This window comes from Tasmannia lanceolata, unplaced genomic scaffold (assembly GCF_043159265.1).
Source record: "Tasmannia lanceolata isolate RefF3 unplaced genomic scaffold, GAP_Taslan_0.1 ptg000015l, whole genome shotgun sequence".
NCBI classification, from domain to species: Eukaryota; Viridiplantae; Streptophyta; class Magnoliopsida; order Canellales; family Winteraceae; genus Tasmannia; species Tasmannia lanceolata.
Genome location: NW_027518692.1, coordinates 5,015,045 through 5,030,234, shown reverse-complemented (window position 1 = coordinate 5,030,234; position 15,190 = coordinate 5,015,045). Strand labels below are relative to the sequence as shown.

The 15,190-nt window shown below is 38.0% G+C and overlaps 1 protein-coding gene and 1 long non-coding RNA gene across 2 annotated transcripts; both read right to left on the bottom strand.

Annotated features, from left to right (window-relative positions):
* Positions 1-2,960: 2,960 nt before the first annotated feature.
* Positions 2,961-8,895, bottom strand: LOC143847337 (uncharacterized). The gene is made up of 4 exons (XR_013235017.1): positions 8,695-8,895; positions 4,799-4,864; positions 3,856-3,955; positions 2,961-3,255 (listed from the first exon to the last, which is right to left on the bottom strand). It is a non-coding gene; the product is annotated as an uncharacterized LOC143847337 (long non-coding RNA).
* LOC143847216 (zinc finger BED domain-containing protein RICESLEEPER 2-like) lies at positions 5,568-7,387 on the bottom strand. Its single transcript, XM_077355961.1, has one exon. The coding sequence runs from the start codon at positions 7,298-7,300 to the stop codon at positions 6,329-6,331; it is 972 nt and encodes a 323-aa protein (XP_077212076.1). The 5' UTR covers positions 7,301-7,387; the 3' UTR covers positions 5,568-6,328.
* Positions 8,896-15,190: the final 6,295 nt, after the last annotated feature.

Genomic DNA, 15,190 nt, shown 5'->3' with positions numbered 1-15,190 from the left:
TGGAACTTACACAACTGATCTTGTCTCTTCTTCTTTGGTAACTTGTATATGGGGTTGGTATTGACACCCCCTTATTGGATATCTCACTCCCCTTTTGCACAACACTATACTACACTAGAAGCAAAGCTCGCCTCATTTACCAATTTTCGTCCGATTTTTCTGAAACTTTGCAGAGGCCTACTTGGGATTCTAAACTACTTTAGGAACAAATTTGAGACATTAGATCATTAATTTAAATGGGTTTTTAACCACACAAAGTGTATAAGGGTTCGGTCAAAATGGGGTGTCTACAATGACTTTTCTAACATTGACTAGTTTCCAATTTTTAGGTACTAGTGAAAGCAACTTTTGGGAATTGTAAAAAGCAACACAAAACATTATTTAAACCAAAAAAGGTAGATGAATTGGGTTGCTCAAGCTGCTGGAATTAATATTGACACTCCTTAATTCATCCATCTCTCTCTCTCTCTCTGGTTTTGAACTTAAAAGGCATTCAACAAGCAAAGCTCCATCATCTTAAAGGTGTTTTTCCATTTACATATTCTATTTAGATCATAATACAATCAAGGACAATTGTTGTTCTATCCTATTTGTGCAAAACAAAGGATCCCATCGGATCAACTTGCTGGGTTCGCGGTGTTTGGAACCTTCGCCAACGTTCGATGAGTAGATCAAGCAGACAATTGTTTTCTCTACTCAAAGAAAGGTATCTTGTTTATTACATGTCTTTTATTTGATCACCATCAGAAAATCTAGATCCTAGAATTCCGGGGTTTAGGGCAAAGTCGTTAAAATTTTTGTTCTACGCTATTTTTATTCCGGGGGTTTACAACCCCTCTAACAAATGGTATCAGAGCAAACTAGGGAATATATTAGGAGGTTAACGAACCAAAGATAGATCATGTGGTGACCCGCTGTGAGCCCGGACGTTTATCCTGACTATCCGAGGTTCCTAGTCTTTATGTACGATTTTAATAGACATAGGACTATTTTGAGAAAACAGCGGATCTGATCTGTTTTCTTAATTTTTTGGATGATCACTTACATCGTTGGGAAGTACATTTGAATACAAATCCAACGCATCAAGAATCCTCTAAATCCTGGTTGGATAAGGGAAGTGTATGAAATTGCAATGGTCATATGCCCAATGTGGAAGCCATTATAGTTTTATATACGTTTCCGAGGCGGTGGGTTTAACTTAACCAAGCAAAGGGTGTTGATGCCCAAATGATAAATACACTACGAAGCTTGGAGGCCAAATTAAATCGGATGTTGTGTTGGACATGACAGATTAGATGAATCCGCTTATTCAAGGCAAAAATGGTCAATGGCCAAAGCCTATGGCCATGGTTGCATAAATGAGTTTTCGATGCCCATTGGAGAAATCTTTGCATTTCTCTTGATTCACGAGGTTGAGGGGCCTATTGTAGACACCTAATTTTGTCAATGTGTGTAGACACCCCATTTTGACCGGGCCATAAATCTCCTTGTGTACATAGAAAATATTCCAAATAAGTGAATTAGGGCCCCAATCTATGCCCTAGAATAGTTTAGGGTCCCTTGTGGGTCACTGCAAAGTTTCAGAAAAATCCGTCGAGAAATGCCTTGTAAGGTGACCCGAGTTAGAGCAATAGTGCAGTAGGGGGTGTATTAGCCACTTACCCAGTTAACTAGGGCAGAGGAGGGGTGAAACATCCAGTCAGGGAGTGCCCGTATGTGACAAAAGAAGGAGCTTGAATTTCACCCCCTTCTTCTTACTTGTAGCACCACCTTTTTAACAAAATATAGTGAAGGATGCATAGGGGGTGGCCCAAGACAACTAATGGGGCTTAAAAATTACTTGAAAATCCTATAAATAGAGCTTTGGCTTCCCTCATAAGCCAACGAGATTTGGGGTTTTCATACCTGAATCCAAACACTACCAAACACTTTGGATTCGGTTGTGTGGGCCCACATTATTTGGATGATCCAAAGCGTTCATTTGATGGGTCCTGACATCGATAGGGTGTGCCCAAAAAATCAGCTCCATCGGATCATCCTAACCCTTCAATCTATGGACGAACCTTCAGCTGAGGGGGCAAACCTTAAACAAAACGAAACTATAGGGGATGTATTTGTCACTTTTTAAACTATAGGGGTTGAAGTTAGGGGTGTAAATGAGCCGAGCCGAGCTTGGTCCGGCTCGGCTCGGCTCGTTAAGGGCAAAACTTGGGCTCGGCTCGGGCTCGGGCTCGAACCAGGCTCGAGCTCGGCTCGGCTCGGCCAGGCTCGCGAGTGGATCGCGAGCCTTAACGAGCTTGTTAGTGGACCTAGAACCAGTCTGATCTGTTTAATTTTTTCCCATAATCAGTTTTGGACTCACAAATGGTTTTCTTTTCAAAATTCAACAAACAGTACTCAATGAGATATTTCATATTTAGGATGCCTTTTGATTAGAATCATACAATTATACAAATTGACAAAATCCTGAATAAAGACCAATTTCATAGGGATTTGCTACTTGCTAGTTTCCATCACAGAAGGCATTTTGAGGATGGCCTGTTGCATGTGAGAGCAGCCACCTCGTGAATAAAGACAAAATTTGATTAAAAGTGAGCCTCTGTGGCTCTCACATGCAACAGACCATCCATGCCAAATTGCCAATGAATACAATGAACGTCCCGACCCATTTGGCTCTAGCTTTCCTGTTTTCCTGTAACTGAGAAGAGAGTTGCAGAGTTTAAATAGGAGCATCTTCTTCTTATTTTTTATGATTCAGTAGACACATACAGAGATCTATAGGGAGAGAAAGCCTTCAAACAATGTCAGGCCTTTCATTTTCTAAATCTTGCTTATTATGTATCATTCTATTGCCGCCAAAAATCTACTATTAATAATAACACCAACTTCCAACATGCATTTTCAAAAAAATAATAATAACACCAACAGGCTACATCAACAAGATGATGAATTGACGATGATGATCAGATGATGGATAAGAAGACAAAATACAAGAAGAAAACATACAGAAGAACGAACCAGACTACCAGAGGATTTGTCCAATAAATAGAACAGTACACGGGGTGGCAATGTGCTAATGACTGCAAGAAATGCACCTGTAGGACCATGGATATTTAGTACCAGTCATGCAAATGCCATTGCCATGGAGCATATCCATGATGGAAAGATGCACAATGAAGCTGGTACCTCTCCCCCATTATGATATGCTTACTACAAAGAGCACTGACCCAGACCATGTTATCCTCAACCCAACACCTAGAGAAATAAATGTAAAGAAAGCATGAAACATCAACAGTTCAAAAGGCCAAAATACATAACCAGTGAGGGAAGCCAAACAAGAAATAAGCATGCAGGCAGTTCCTTTAACAACTTCAAAAGTTATTTCAATATATCTGTAGTCATCCTCGACCAAGGATGCTTCATTGCATATACTCAGTTGTTTGAGCATATTTTATCCAGACATCATTGAAATCATTGTAAAGTCATATAGCTACCTGGATAAACCATGTTCTTTAACGTTTTTAGCACAGAAATATACCTAGTCCATTATATGCATTGCCTTTAAAGAGATGCCTTAATATGCCATCCTCTAATTCATACAAAATAATATCATCAGAAAATGGCTGAATGTCAAGAAGTATCTAGTGAAAACATGCTCTTCACAACTAACCAATCACTTATTTAACTAGCTAAAATGGATTAATTTTCTACGGTTTGATAGCAACAGTCATTAGGCATATGAATCTCACAACATGCATGTGGTCCAAATAAAATTTGTACCGCAACACATCCCAAGTATTTTGACCCACTAAAAACCTGCATACAATTGAACTCTGCTACAGACAAAGCAGTTACCTGGGGCGCATATACACAGCCAAGTGTCCCCACTATTATTCCTCCCAATACAAAGCCCCCAACAAAGATACTTGCACTGCTTGGTCTTCCACCATCCCCTCTGTGATTAGACAAATGCAGGAGGTTTGCAACCAAAAAAGGGCATTTAATATAACGAGCAATATGGAATGAGAAACTGCTAGGGTTGATTGATAAAAAACAATATAAAATACAAGGGTTGAAACTGGTGCATGGATTGCAGATTGGTCCTCAAAATAGATTAACAATTGCAGAATTCATCCAATGCAAAAAAAGAAAAGAAAAGGTCTCCTGGTACTCTAATAACTACAAAGATCTACCAAGTGAATGGCAAGCTGAAGTAACACTTAATTCCAAACAGAATCAGGAACAAGTGATAAGCTAACTAAAATAGCTAATTCCAAACATTATCAGAAACCACTGTGGTTGACAATAAGTCAATAATTAAAAAAAGGAATCCTATTAAAAGAGGCTAAGACAGAAGTTAGTTGAAAGCAGATTGTCCGCAGAGGCATAGATTAACATTAATAGAGTTCCTCCATTTTATTTTATTTAAAAAAAAAAGTCTCCTGCTACCATAATGATTTGAAATAGCATCCAAATGATTGGCTTCCTGAAGTAAGATAAAATTCCAAAAACATAAATAAAAGAGGTTGAAAGTTTAAATTACAATGCAAGATGAAATGAAATAAGCTCTACAACAAAATGTATACTTATGGACAACAAACTTTTTGAAGATCATTTTAAGTTTATGATGACATGGGATGGATAGTACTAATGCACAAATAGGCATCATAGAACTGCTACCCTGTTCCCCGGGAAAACCATCAGTATAGCGGGGGTATGTATGTGGTACAACTTTTCTAATTAAGCAAGTGTTTGATGGGTATAAATTATAAAACTATAAAAGGGTTTAGACACAAACCTATCAAGAGTCAAGAGTGCCATCATTGTCATAGTGCCATGAGAATTGAGAAACATTAGCACTAACCTGCCAAAAAAATTAAAAGAAGGAGCACCGGGTTAATAAGTGTAAACTTTGGTTTTATAAAATCTAATTACCAAGTAGAAAAGCAAGGAAAATGTTATTACTTATCTGCACAACCATATTTTGATAACCTGCCAAACTAGCTGTCTTTTCTTCTTCAATTGACTTGTGATAGCTTTTTTGGGAAATGTAATAACCTTTTTTTGACAGCTCTTTAAATACTAAAAGACAAGAGTCACAAGATGCTTTGTGATTGTGAAAATATTAAATATCATAAGTTCTCATGTTCTAAATTAAATAACACTGCCATCACACAAATACTAAATACCATAAGACATAAGTTCTTATAATCTTATGTTCTAAATTAAATTACAATCCAACAACTACCAAACTAAAATAATCATTCCAAAGAAAATTCTTCGTCATTCTTGCCAATGTCCAAACTTCAAAAGTTAATCAGACCTACAAAAATAAAAAAAATAAGTCAACTTTAATGTTATACACAATGAACATTTAACAAGATATTGATAAAGTTTAGACATTGGCAACCTGTTCGGCACCATCTGGAATAACAACTCTTATATCTTCCTCCTCGATATAATCACACTGCAAATTTTAGTGTTACATAAGCAACTAAAGCAAGTAATATATAAAATAATGAAATAAAAAAATTGTAAGTTATGATATGACACTTACTGAAGCGGGAGAGATGGCCTTCTGAGTACCTCTAAGCCAACTACCGGAGCAAATCAAAGCATCCACTGTCTTTGGAGATAGAGAACTTCTGTACTGGTCCAATACCCTTCCTCCCGCACTAAATGCAGACTCAGAAGCAACTGTAGTGATTGGTATAGTGAGTATGTCCCTTGCCATTTTTGAAAGCGTAGGAAACTTGAGTGTATTCATTTTCCACCACTCCAAAACATCAAAATGTGCTTTCTCACATTTAAAACGAATTTCCTCCAAATAAGTGTCCATCTTTGACTTGGAAGGTCTAAAGGTTTCAGTAGATTGGCAAAATTCTTCAAATTCATCAACTCTTTGTATATTTTGAAATGATTGTGAATTTTGCCCAATGGTAGATTGGCGCTCGGACTCTACGACATAAATATCATACAGCTCATACAATGAGCCCCGGACTGTTTTCATGTGAGTTTCATACTCAAAGACTGAATAGATTTTGGGGAAACAAAACTCAATTAGTTTTATCTTGTACCTAGGATCAAGGATGCTGGAAATAACCATAAACAAATTGCAATCGCCCCAATACTTGTCAAAATTTTCATCCATAATCATTGCCATTCGTACCATATACTCATCATCAGAAAGTGAGTGGGTATTCAACTCATGCTTAATTTTCCATACTTCAGAAAGAAAGACATTTGCAGTGGGATAAGATGTTCCTGAGAATAATATTGTCACTCCATTGAAAACCCTCAAAAACTTGCAAATTTTTTCTGCCTTCTCTCAATCAAGTGGAGTGGGAAGCCACTTGTAATTTGCATCCCTATCAGCATATTGACTAAAAACATACTTATATGTGAAGGCATGGTCAAGCATCAGATAAGTAGAGTTCCAACGAGTAGGAACATCAATACGTAACCCTTTAGAAGTAGGAACATCTAGTTGTCTTGCAATTTCCCCAAACTTGAAAAGACGGGATGGAGATTTCTTTAAGTATTTAACACTTTCTCGTATCTTTTGAATGATTGAATCAATTTCTTTAAGACCATCTTGCACCATTAAGTTAAGAATATGCGCACAACATCTAATGTGAAAAATCTTTCCCTTATAGTGCAATTTATTCCTTGATTGAAAATTGATCTTCAATTGATTGGCAGCCACATCATTATTCCGTGCATTATTCAATGTGATGGATTGCACCTTATCCTGAATTCCCCACTCTGTTAGACATGCTGAAATGGAATCACTTATGACTACTCCAAAATGGGGTGGTTCCAAATCACAGAAGCTAATGATGCGCCTTTGTAACTTCCAATCTGAATCAACAAAATGAGCAGTTAAACACATGTAACCAATAGTTTGATTTGATGTCCAGCAATCAGATGTGAGAGAAATTCTACGAGCATCCTTGAAATTTTTTTTCAACTTCTCCTTCTCAATTTCATAAACCTTCATGCACTCAACTTTAATTGTGTTCCTTGACATCTTCTCGTAGCTAGGATTTAAAGACTTACATAAGATGTTAAACCATGTGTGTTCAACCATCTTAAATGGGTACTCATGCACAATAATCATCTTAGCAATGATTTCCCTAATCTTCATTTGGTCATACGAAGTTATAGCAAAACCTCCAAAATCAACCCCACTACTATCAACAGGTGGAAAAGAAATTGTAGATTGTTTGGGTCTTTTCCAACTCAAAGATCGACATGAATTCATATGCCTTCTAAGCGTAGATGTGGTACCACCTTTCATCTTAGTAAATGTAGATTAACAACCCTTGCATTTATGTTTTATAACCTTCTTCGCATTCTCAATCATTTCTATATCCTCAAAACAAACCAAAACATCAGATTTCTTTTTCCTCTTTTTATCTAGATTCGTGTCAATCTCTTGAATCGTCTCATTCACACTATCAGAAATATTCAGATTATCATCCTCATTCACATTCTCAACTTTCACAGATTGTTGAGATGATGGTACTGACAATGGCAAAGAAGTCATCTGATAGAAAATAATAGCATAAACAACATCCATATGGACCATATTAATAGAACAAACAACAACATATAATAAAAGTGAACACTGAAGGATAAAACATAGCTTTTCTATGTTAACCAATAAGGATAAAAAAAACATAGCTTTTCTCTTCTCCAAATCAATAACCATTATTAACCAATAAGGATAAAAAAAATATGACCATGCAAGTTAAGTTGCCCATGGAGAATTTTACAAAACCTGAAGCAATTGTATAATAAAGTCATATAATGAAATAAAATGGTTTTCGAATTGAAAATTACCACATGGCTGCTTGATTAGAAAATGGTTTACACCCCTACTTGTAGGACCATTTTTAGCACAAAACATAGCTTGATTAGAAAATTACCACAAAACATAGGTTTTCTTTTTAGGGATTTGCTAGACAAAATTGTGGAAAATTGGAAATACATTTCCCTGCAAACTTTTGCAAGAGAGAACAGCCACAGAACTACAGAAGCTTACTTTTTTAGCATAGTTCTTTCCTACAAAAGTGGGCTGCTAAATGGATTTCTGAAAAATTACCTAGCAAATCCCAATTGATGAAAACAATCCAAAACAGAGGCTTTTTTAACTACACGTTTAGGCCCGGTTTTGGATTGAAAGAATAACATTTCTAACAGAATTTTTTTCCTGAAAACTTTTTTCCTTTCCACGATTTAGATGAAAATGATATGATTTTGGCTAAATTACCGAGATATTATCATAAATCGAAGATCCTTCAATGTAAAAATTGAGTAGTGTTTATTTGAGTTTTTTCTCTTGTAAAAACAATTACCAATTTTGAAAAACATTTTCCCATTCAAAAAAGAATCAAGCAGTTGTAACGGCAGAATCAAAATCTCCACTAAATTGGAGGACAAAACAAACTTTACTTGAGCAAATAAAGCCCTTTTTTCCACCGAATTTAGTGGTTTGATTGAAACCCTAAAAGGGAAGCAAAAGGAGGAAAAAATAATCTGAAACCCTAAAAGGGTTTGATTGAAACCCTAAAACTCTAAAAGAGAAGCAAAAGGAGAGTTTTGTTTATGATAAAAGGCCAAAATCTAAAGCTCGATACCCATTTTTCCCTATTTGTTTTGTATTTTATGTATTTTTAGAAAAAAAAATACCTCCAAGGCTCCAACGATGAAGAAGATGCAGCGAGAATGGCGAGAGAGCCGCGGCCCGCGGGTTTGGAGAAGACGCCGGAGGCGTGGAGAGTGGAGAAGAGGCCGGAGGCTCAAAGTTGTAGAGAGGTGGAGTCGGAGAAGAGAAGGAAGCGGCGCTAGGGTTTTGGAGTTTCACATCTTGTTCTGTTTTTTGCAAATGAGAAATCCCAAATTGATTTTTATACTTTTAGTGGAAAATCATAATTCTAAATTTTTAATAGTCTAAGTTAGTACTTAGTAACATCTAAATATCTAATTATATATGGTTTTAGACTTTTAGCCCTATACGAGCTTTTACGAGCCGAGCCGAGCCGAGCCAGGCCTAACTCGGGCTCGGCTCGTTAAGGATTCGAGCCGAGCCCCTAGCGAGCCGAGCCCGAGCGAGCCGCCGAGCCCGAGCCAAAATTGACACCCCAGTTGAAGTGGATGTGCTAGAAACTAGAGTGGGTGTAAATGTAATTATCCTTCGTTTTTTACAACAGAGAACGAGAGATAGAGATATTGTGAAAACCCATTTTCCCCCTCTTTTCTCCCATTGAAACCCTAACTCGCTGATAACTTCTTCTTCTTCGGTCACAATTCCGCCAAATTCTGGTGATTGCATCCATGGCCGACGAATTGGAGGTCCGAGAAGAGAGAAAGAGATCGAATGAGAAAGATCTCATAAAAGGAGATCTGTGCAAGAAAGAAGGGAGCCTCGGTCTTCTTCTCCGGCAAGATTGCCGGAGTTCTGACCATTGCTACTATCTAGATCCAACCACCGGAGTGTTCCACCACCACTAGTCTTCTTCTTCTTTACAACCTCAGCCATCCCTGCCATCAATTTCACATAAAACCCTATCTTTATTTCCAATAGATCTTGCATCAAAACCTTAACTCCGGTCAAATCACCCTCAGCTTCATTTTCTGAAAGTTAGATCTGAGATTTGGAGGTGGAGAAGAGGATGTAACGAGAACATTAATCTAAGCATGGGAAGGGGCCTTCATTTAGGGTTCTGAGAAAAGATAGAGAAGAGAAGGATTGGCTTTGGAGTTTCCGTGGTTTATAGCAAAGAAGAAACAAGAAGAAAACATCAGTAACAGGTACTCTCCCCTGCTCTTCCCTATATTATTCTAAGCCATGGGTAATTGCTTTTGATTCTAGTATACTCTTTCTGATCAGATGATGTTTAGTTTGTGAATATGTTTCTAATCTCATTTTTCTAGTATCTTTGGTAGCTGAATTACATCATTTTCTTCAAATTCTAGTTTTGGTTTTGATTCATATGTTACTGCTCTACCTGGAAAAATGAGGGGATTGATCTTCACAGATGAATTAACCCAACGAATTCAATCTCATTTGATTTTTTTTGACCTCGAATTTGAACACATTTAGGCCTTTCAAAGCTTAGCTGCATCATGACTTGTTTCATTGATCCTTGTTTTAATGTCATGAATATGTGGGCTCCCTCAAGGATATTTTGGTAGTGTTGTGTGTAATGGTATGTTTGGTTCTGAATTGATGACATAACCATGTTGTGACAGTTCACTTCGATGTAGTGATTGTGTTCACAGGTAGTTGGACTAGTAGATTATTTTCATCAATAAAAGGAATAGAAGGGGGAAATAGGGTCTGGTCATGAGTCTTCACCATTGAATTTCATTCCTACAGAATCCATTTCTCTACTTTCCTTATTTTAAATAGACACTCGCTTTCATCTCCACCATGGATTCCAGCAAAATCCAAAGATATAGCCCTTGTCATTTTCAAACCCGAATCTTCCTAAATCTCTACATCTTCGTCTAATTTCACACTGATTCGATATGTTCGACATGAATTCAACCTCCTCTATTGATAATTCCATAGACATAGAGAGCTTGGCAAAGAACGGGAGCTGAGATTGTTCTCCTAACACCATTTTTACCTTATTCCCCCCCTGTTCCCATTAAACCATCCAAATCCTTTTATCCTCTCAGCCACTTCCAATTTTAGATCGAGATGGTGTCTTGAGTGACTTGCCTGCCACTCTTTCATCTCTTTTCTTAGATCACAGCGGAAGGCCATAGCAGGAAATGTAGTTCAGAATTTGGTGGTGTTGACAGAGTGTATTTATACATGGGCAGTCTAATTATTAGGATATGATTTTGGTGGCGTGGAACTCATTGACTCTAGTGAAACAGCAGGTCTGTTTGGCTCATGCAAGTGATGCACAGTACTTGCATTGCCTTGAAAGATCATTTTCCATCTGAGAAACAATTGAGAGTCACTAGTATGGTGCTTCCATGAATTATAAAGCAATCAAACATACTCAAAACAATGCCAAGTGCAGTTTTCCGAAGTGATTCTGTCACATGGAAATGATTCAGAAAGAAGGAAAGTAGATTGAATTTTGAAAAAAAAAACTGATGAGAATTCTTAAGATTTTTGGGAATAGGGTTGAGTACAGAACAAACTGAGTGTGGAATCCTTGCTAAGTAGTAAGGACAAGGTCACATGTTTCCTCTCTTGTAGGATTTTCTTCTGCTCTGAGCACAGAAGCTTCCAGCATTTTTGCCCTCAACTCCATCAATGCATCTTTTGCTCATTCGTTACACTGTTGACAAGGGATACACCATCAATGGTTGGAGGCTTGTCTCAGATTCAAAAGATACATGGGGAGATCGCAGGAAACTTAGAACATAATGAGAAAGTAGGGCACCAGCAGTTGATGAGAGTAATCCGTCCCTGGAGAAATTAAACGAGTTCCATTCTTAATTACAAGAACACTGGCCACTCGGTCCAAAGAAGGTTGTGGGACCACGAGCCAATGGAAGTGCAACAAATGGCACCCTCAACCAACAGCTATCTCTCAATACCCATTAGAGCAGTGGCAACGGTGTCAGATCCGCTAATAAAGATGGGAAGAGTGACAAAATAGACCAGTAGCTCCAGTAAACTATGTGGCCATTGCAAAAGAGGATGTTGCCTCCCGTGTGTCCGGAAGCGAACTGTTCCAACCTTCGCCGCGATAATAATATAGGACATATAGAGGTAGGTCTATACACTTCTCAGATATCAGTCTGGTTTCGGCAATGAAGGCGATAGCCCAAGCCCATCTTTAGAGGGACATACCAGATCATGGTAGTACCCTCTTCTTTTCAGCTTTGCCATTTCTTGTCTCATTGGTCATAGATGTCCCCTCTTTTAGGAGACTTGCCCAGTCTCACAAACATCCTTACTTGTCTCCCCTTTTTCTAGAAGACATGCTTTGTCTAGGTAACACTCTCTTTTAGAGTCACCAGTTTAGGAGTCAGTTCATTAGCATAGGAGTCTGTCCTTAGCCAGAGAGTCAGTCTTTCAGGAGTCTGTCCTATTGTCATAGGGAAGTAGGATTCTATTCAACTTTTCATCAAGTCATGGGATTCTGTCCAACCCTTGCAAAGTATAGGATTCTGTCTAACCTTTGCAAATCTTCTGAGTCTGTCTTGCCCTTATAGATGTTTAGGAGTCTGTTCATTTTTTTTGTGAGTCTGTCTTCAGACGGGAGTTCCCTTTTAGCTCTAGGGATTCTACCCTTAGCACTGACACTCCGCCAGGCTGTGGATCACGGGGTGCAGACATATGGGTCCCCTTTGGCTGAAAGGGTGAAATCACTTTAAAAATTCAAAAACATTGGAAAACTTTAAAGAATAAAAACATTGAAACATTTCAAAATAACAAAAACACTTGAAAACATGAAAATTTAAAAACAATAGAAATAAAAACATCAAAACATTTGAAAAGTCTAGTCATTAAGAGAGTAGTTATGAGGGTCTGTTTTCGAACTACGTTGGCTTGATCCTCTTCCATGGGGTACGTAGGTAGCTTGAGATATTTATCCCAGGTCCAGTCAAACCTTCAAAAATAAATCATTTAAATCTTTTCAAAATGCAAAAGTTCTTCAAACAAACCTTGCAAACAGTTTTTGGAAAGATCTTCCCCTAAAGTTAGGAGTCTGTCCTAGATGTTTGGGGTGTCTTAGAGTTAGGAGTCTGTCCTGGTTATGTTGATGCTTTGCGTGTTTCGTGTGAGTGTCCCTAGAGCTAGGAGGCCTCGAGTTGTGGTCGGTTAGACATTTAGTCGAGCCGATGGCTAGATTAGGATGCACTTAGTTGGCCCAGTTTCTAGGGTCTCAGCCTAGTTACACATAGGATGTAGAGCCCACCTGAATTAGACTAGGTTGACTTGCATTAGTTTAGGGCCATATAGGCGTGTCTAAAATACTTAAACAACTTAAGCATGAGTCGATTCGTGTCATGGCGAGTCTATTGTGGTCTAGGCACATTTAGGCATCGTAGCTTAGAATAGGCCACCGAACTACGTTGACTCTTATTCTTTCCGAGGCCGGAATACGTAGAGCAGCCGGGATGGCCATCATGGTCCGAGTCAAACTTCACATTAGAGTCTAGGGTTTGTCGTGTCGTATCATATGTAATGTCGAGTCGTGTTGTGTGTTTTGTTGTGTTTTCTTACTTTCTTGTACAAAGCTTATAACTTTAGCTGTAGCATGCATGTGTTTGCCCACCAGAACTTAGACATCAATTAGGCATGACACTCATAACCTAACTATGCTTAGGTGACACTTCTTTCACTTATTTTGTGTGTGCTTATTATTTTCATCCCGGATCATGCATGCCTAGGTAGACGTCTTCTCAGGGATATCTGTTCCCATATCATATGATTTTCGCCCAAAATTCTTTAAGGTTTATGAAAATGGCATAAGAGACCGAGTGCTTGCAGTCGGGCGGATGGGGTGCTCTTCTGACCTTCCTCATTCGTCACTAGGCACGTACCTTTTGTATCTCTGGCTATCCGTGTGGGACCCGATCCCGTGAGAGGGGCGCGACCCGCCTCTCTCTCGGTCTCTCGTACCCACGCGAATGGCGTGTGCCTTTTTAGTATTAATTTAAGTCATCTTTTCTGTGAACTTGGGATCACGAAAGCAATCAGAATTTCACACAAAAGAGAATAATCAGAGTCGCCACCTAGGTAAGAGGCCTAAGACCCATAAATGAGCTGCAATGATCTGTGGTCCTAGAAGTCTAGATTCGTTACCTGATTACGATAATGAAAGATATGTGGAATTATCACGACATGTACAATTCTTGCCCGATAATCCGGTCTTTAATTCCAAATGTTAACTCTCTTGAATTTTTTTTAAAAGGCTCATTTAAACTCTCTTAAAGTGATTTATGTGACATGCATCCTAAAAATCTAATCTCGATATGGTTCCTAGATGCGTCTTTTGATTCTCTTAAATTGGTTTGATTCGATTTATGTGAAAGTTCTCCTAGAATCTAATTTTGAAAAAAAATCCTAAGTGATTTAATCAATTTAATTTAGGATTTTAAATGAGAGAAGAAATAAAAAACTACGTTAAAAACCCCACTGATATGGGGCCGACTCATGCAAGAAATGCCATCCAAACATCCAAGCTGCGTACGTACCCAAGCCTCACTGGGATCAGAGTCGATGTAGTTCGGTGGCCTAAACTAAGCTATATGCCTAAGACGTCTAAGACACCGATCTAAACTGGACTGACTGTTTTAACAGTTTTAAAGAGATTATTTAATTCGAGTTGTTTAAGTTTTATTATCTTAGGACTTCATCTAAGATGCTATATGATCCTATCTAAGTGCAAAATAATTCCTAGACTAATGCAGGTGGGTCCTACATCCCAGGTTAACTAGGCATATCCTAAAGGGAAAAATAATTATCTAGTGAAACCTAATCTAAGGGTCAATTGCTAATGATAGCAATTGGCCGTGATGAGGCTGGACTCCTAACTCTAGAACTCCTACAAAGTGGGGCCGTAATCCAACGGTTCAAAGATCAATTTGGACTCGGGTTTGCCCAACCCAAATTCATTAAGTGAATTATTTTCAGTTCTTATAAGGGTTCTTAACATCTAAAACCTAAGGTTCTAAAGGGGTTGACCAATCTCATGCTTGGGTTGCATTCATGAAAGAGAATCATGCCATCAACCCTTAAACAATTTAAAGTATAAGTTATAATATATTATTGCCTGGCATGTTCTCAGAATTTCCGTGGACAAAAACCTCGGAGCCAATAACATGTTATAATTTAGATGCTAAACCATCCAAAGATCCATTGTAATGAATAACCCATCATGAACTCAAACCTAGCACTTGAACTAACCTAGGATAGCCAATTTTGCGAAGGAAGTATGCGACATTTAGAGTTTCTATTTAAATGCATTAAGGATTGAATATATGATGGAAAATTAAAGTATTCTAGAAATTTTCATGAAGTTTCGAGTTGATTTCGATTTTTAAGTGAATTTATTAAAATCGGACCAGATTCATGATTTTACAAAACATCCTATATAACACTAAGTTTCATGTTTCAGAAACTTTGGGATATGATATGGTCTGTAAAATTATGACTTTCTTAAATTTTTCATGATTTAAGAGATTGGATTCGATTTTTAGTGATTTC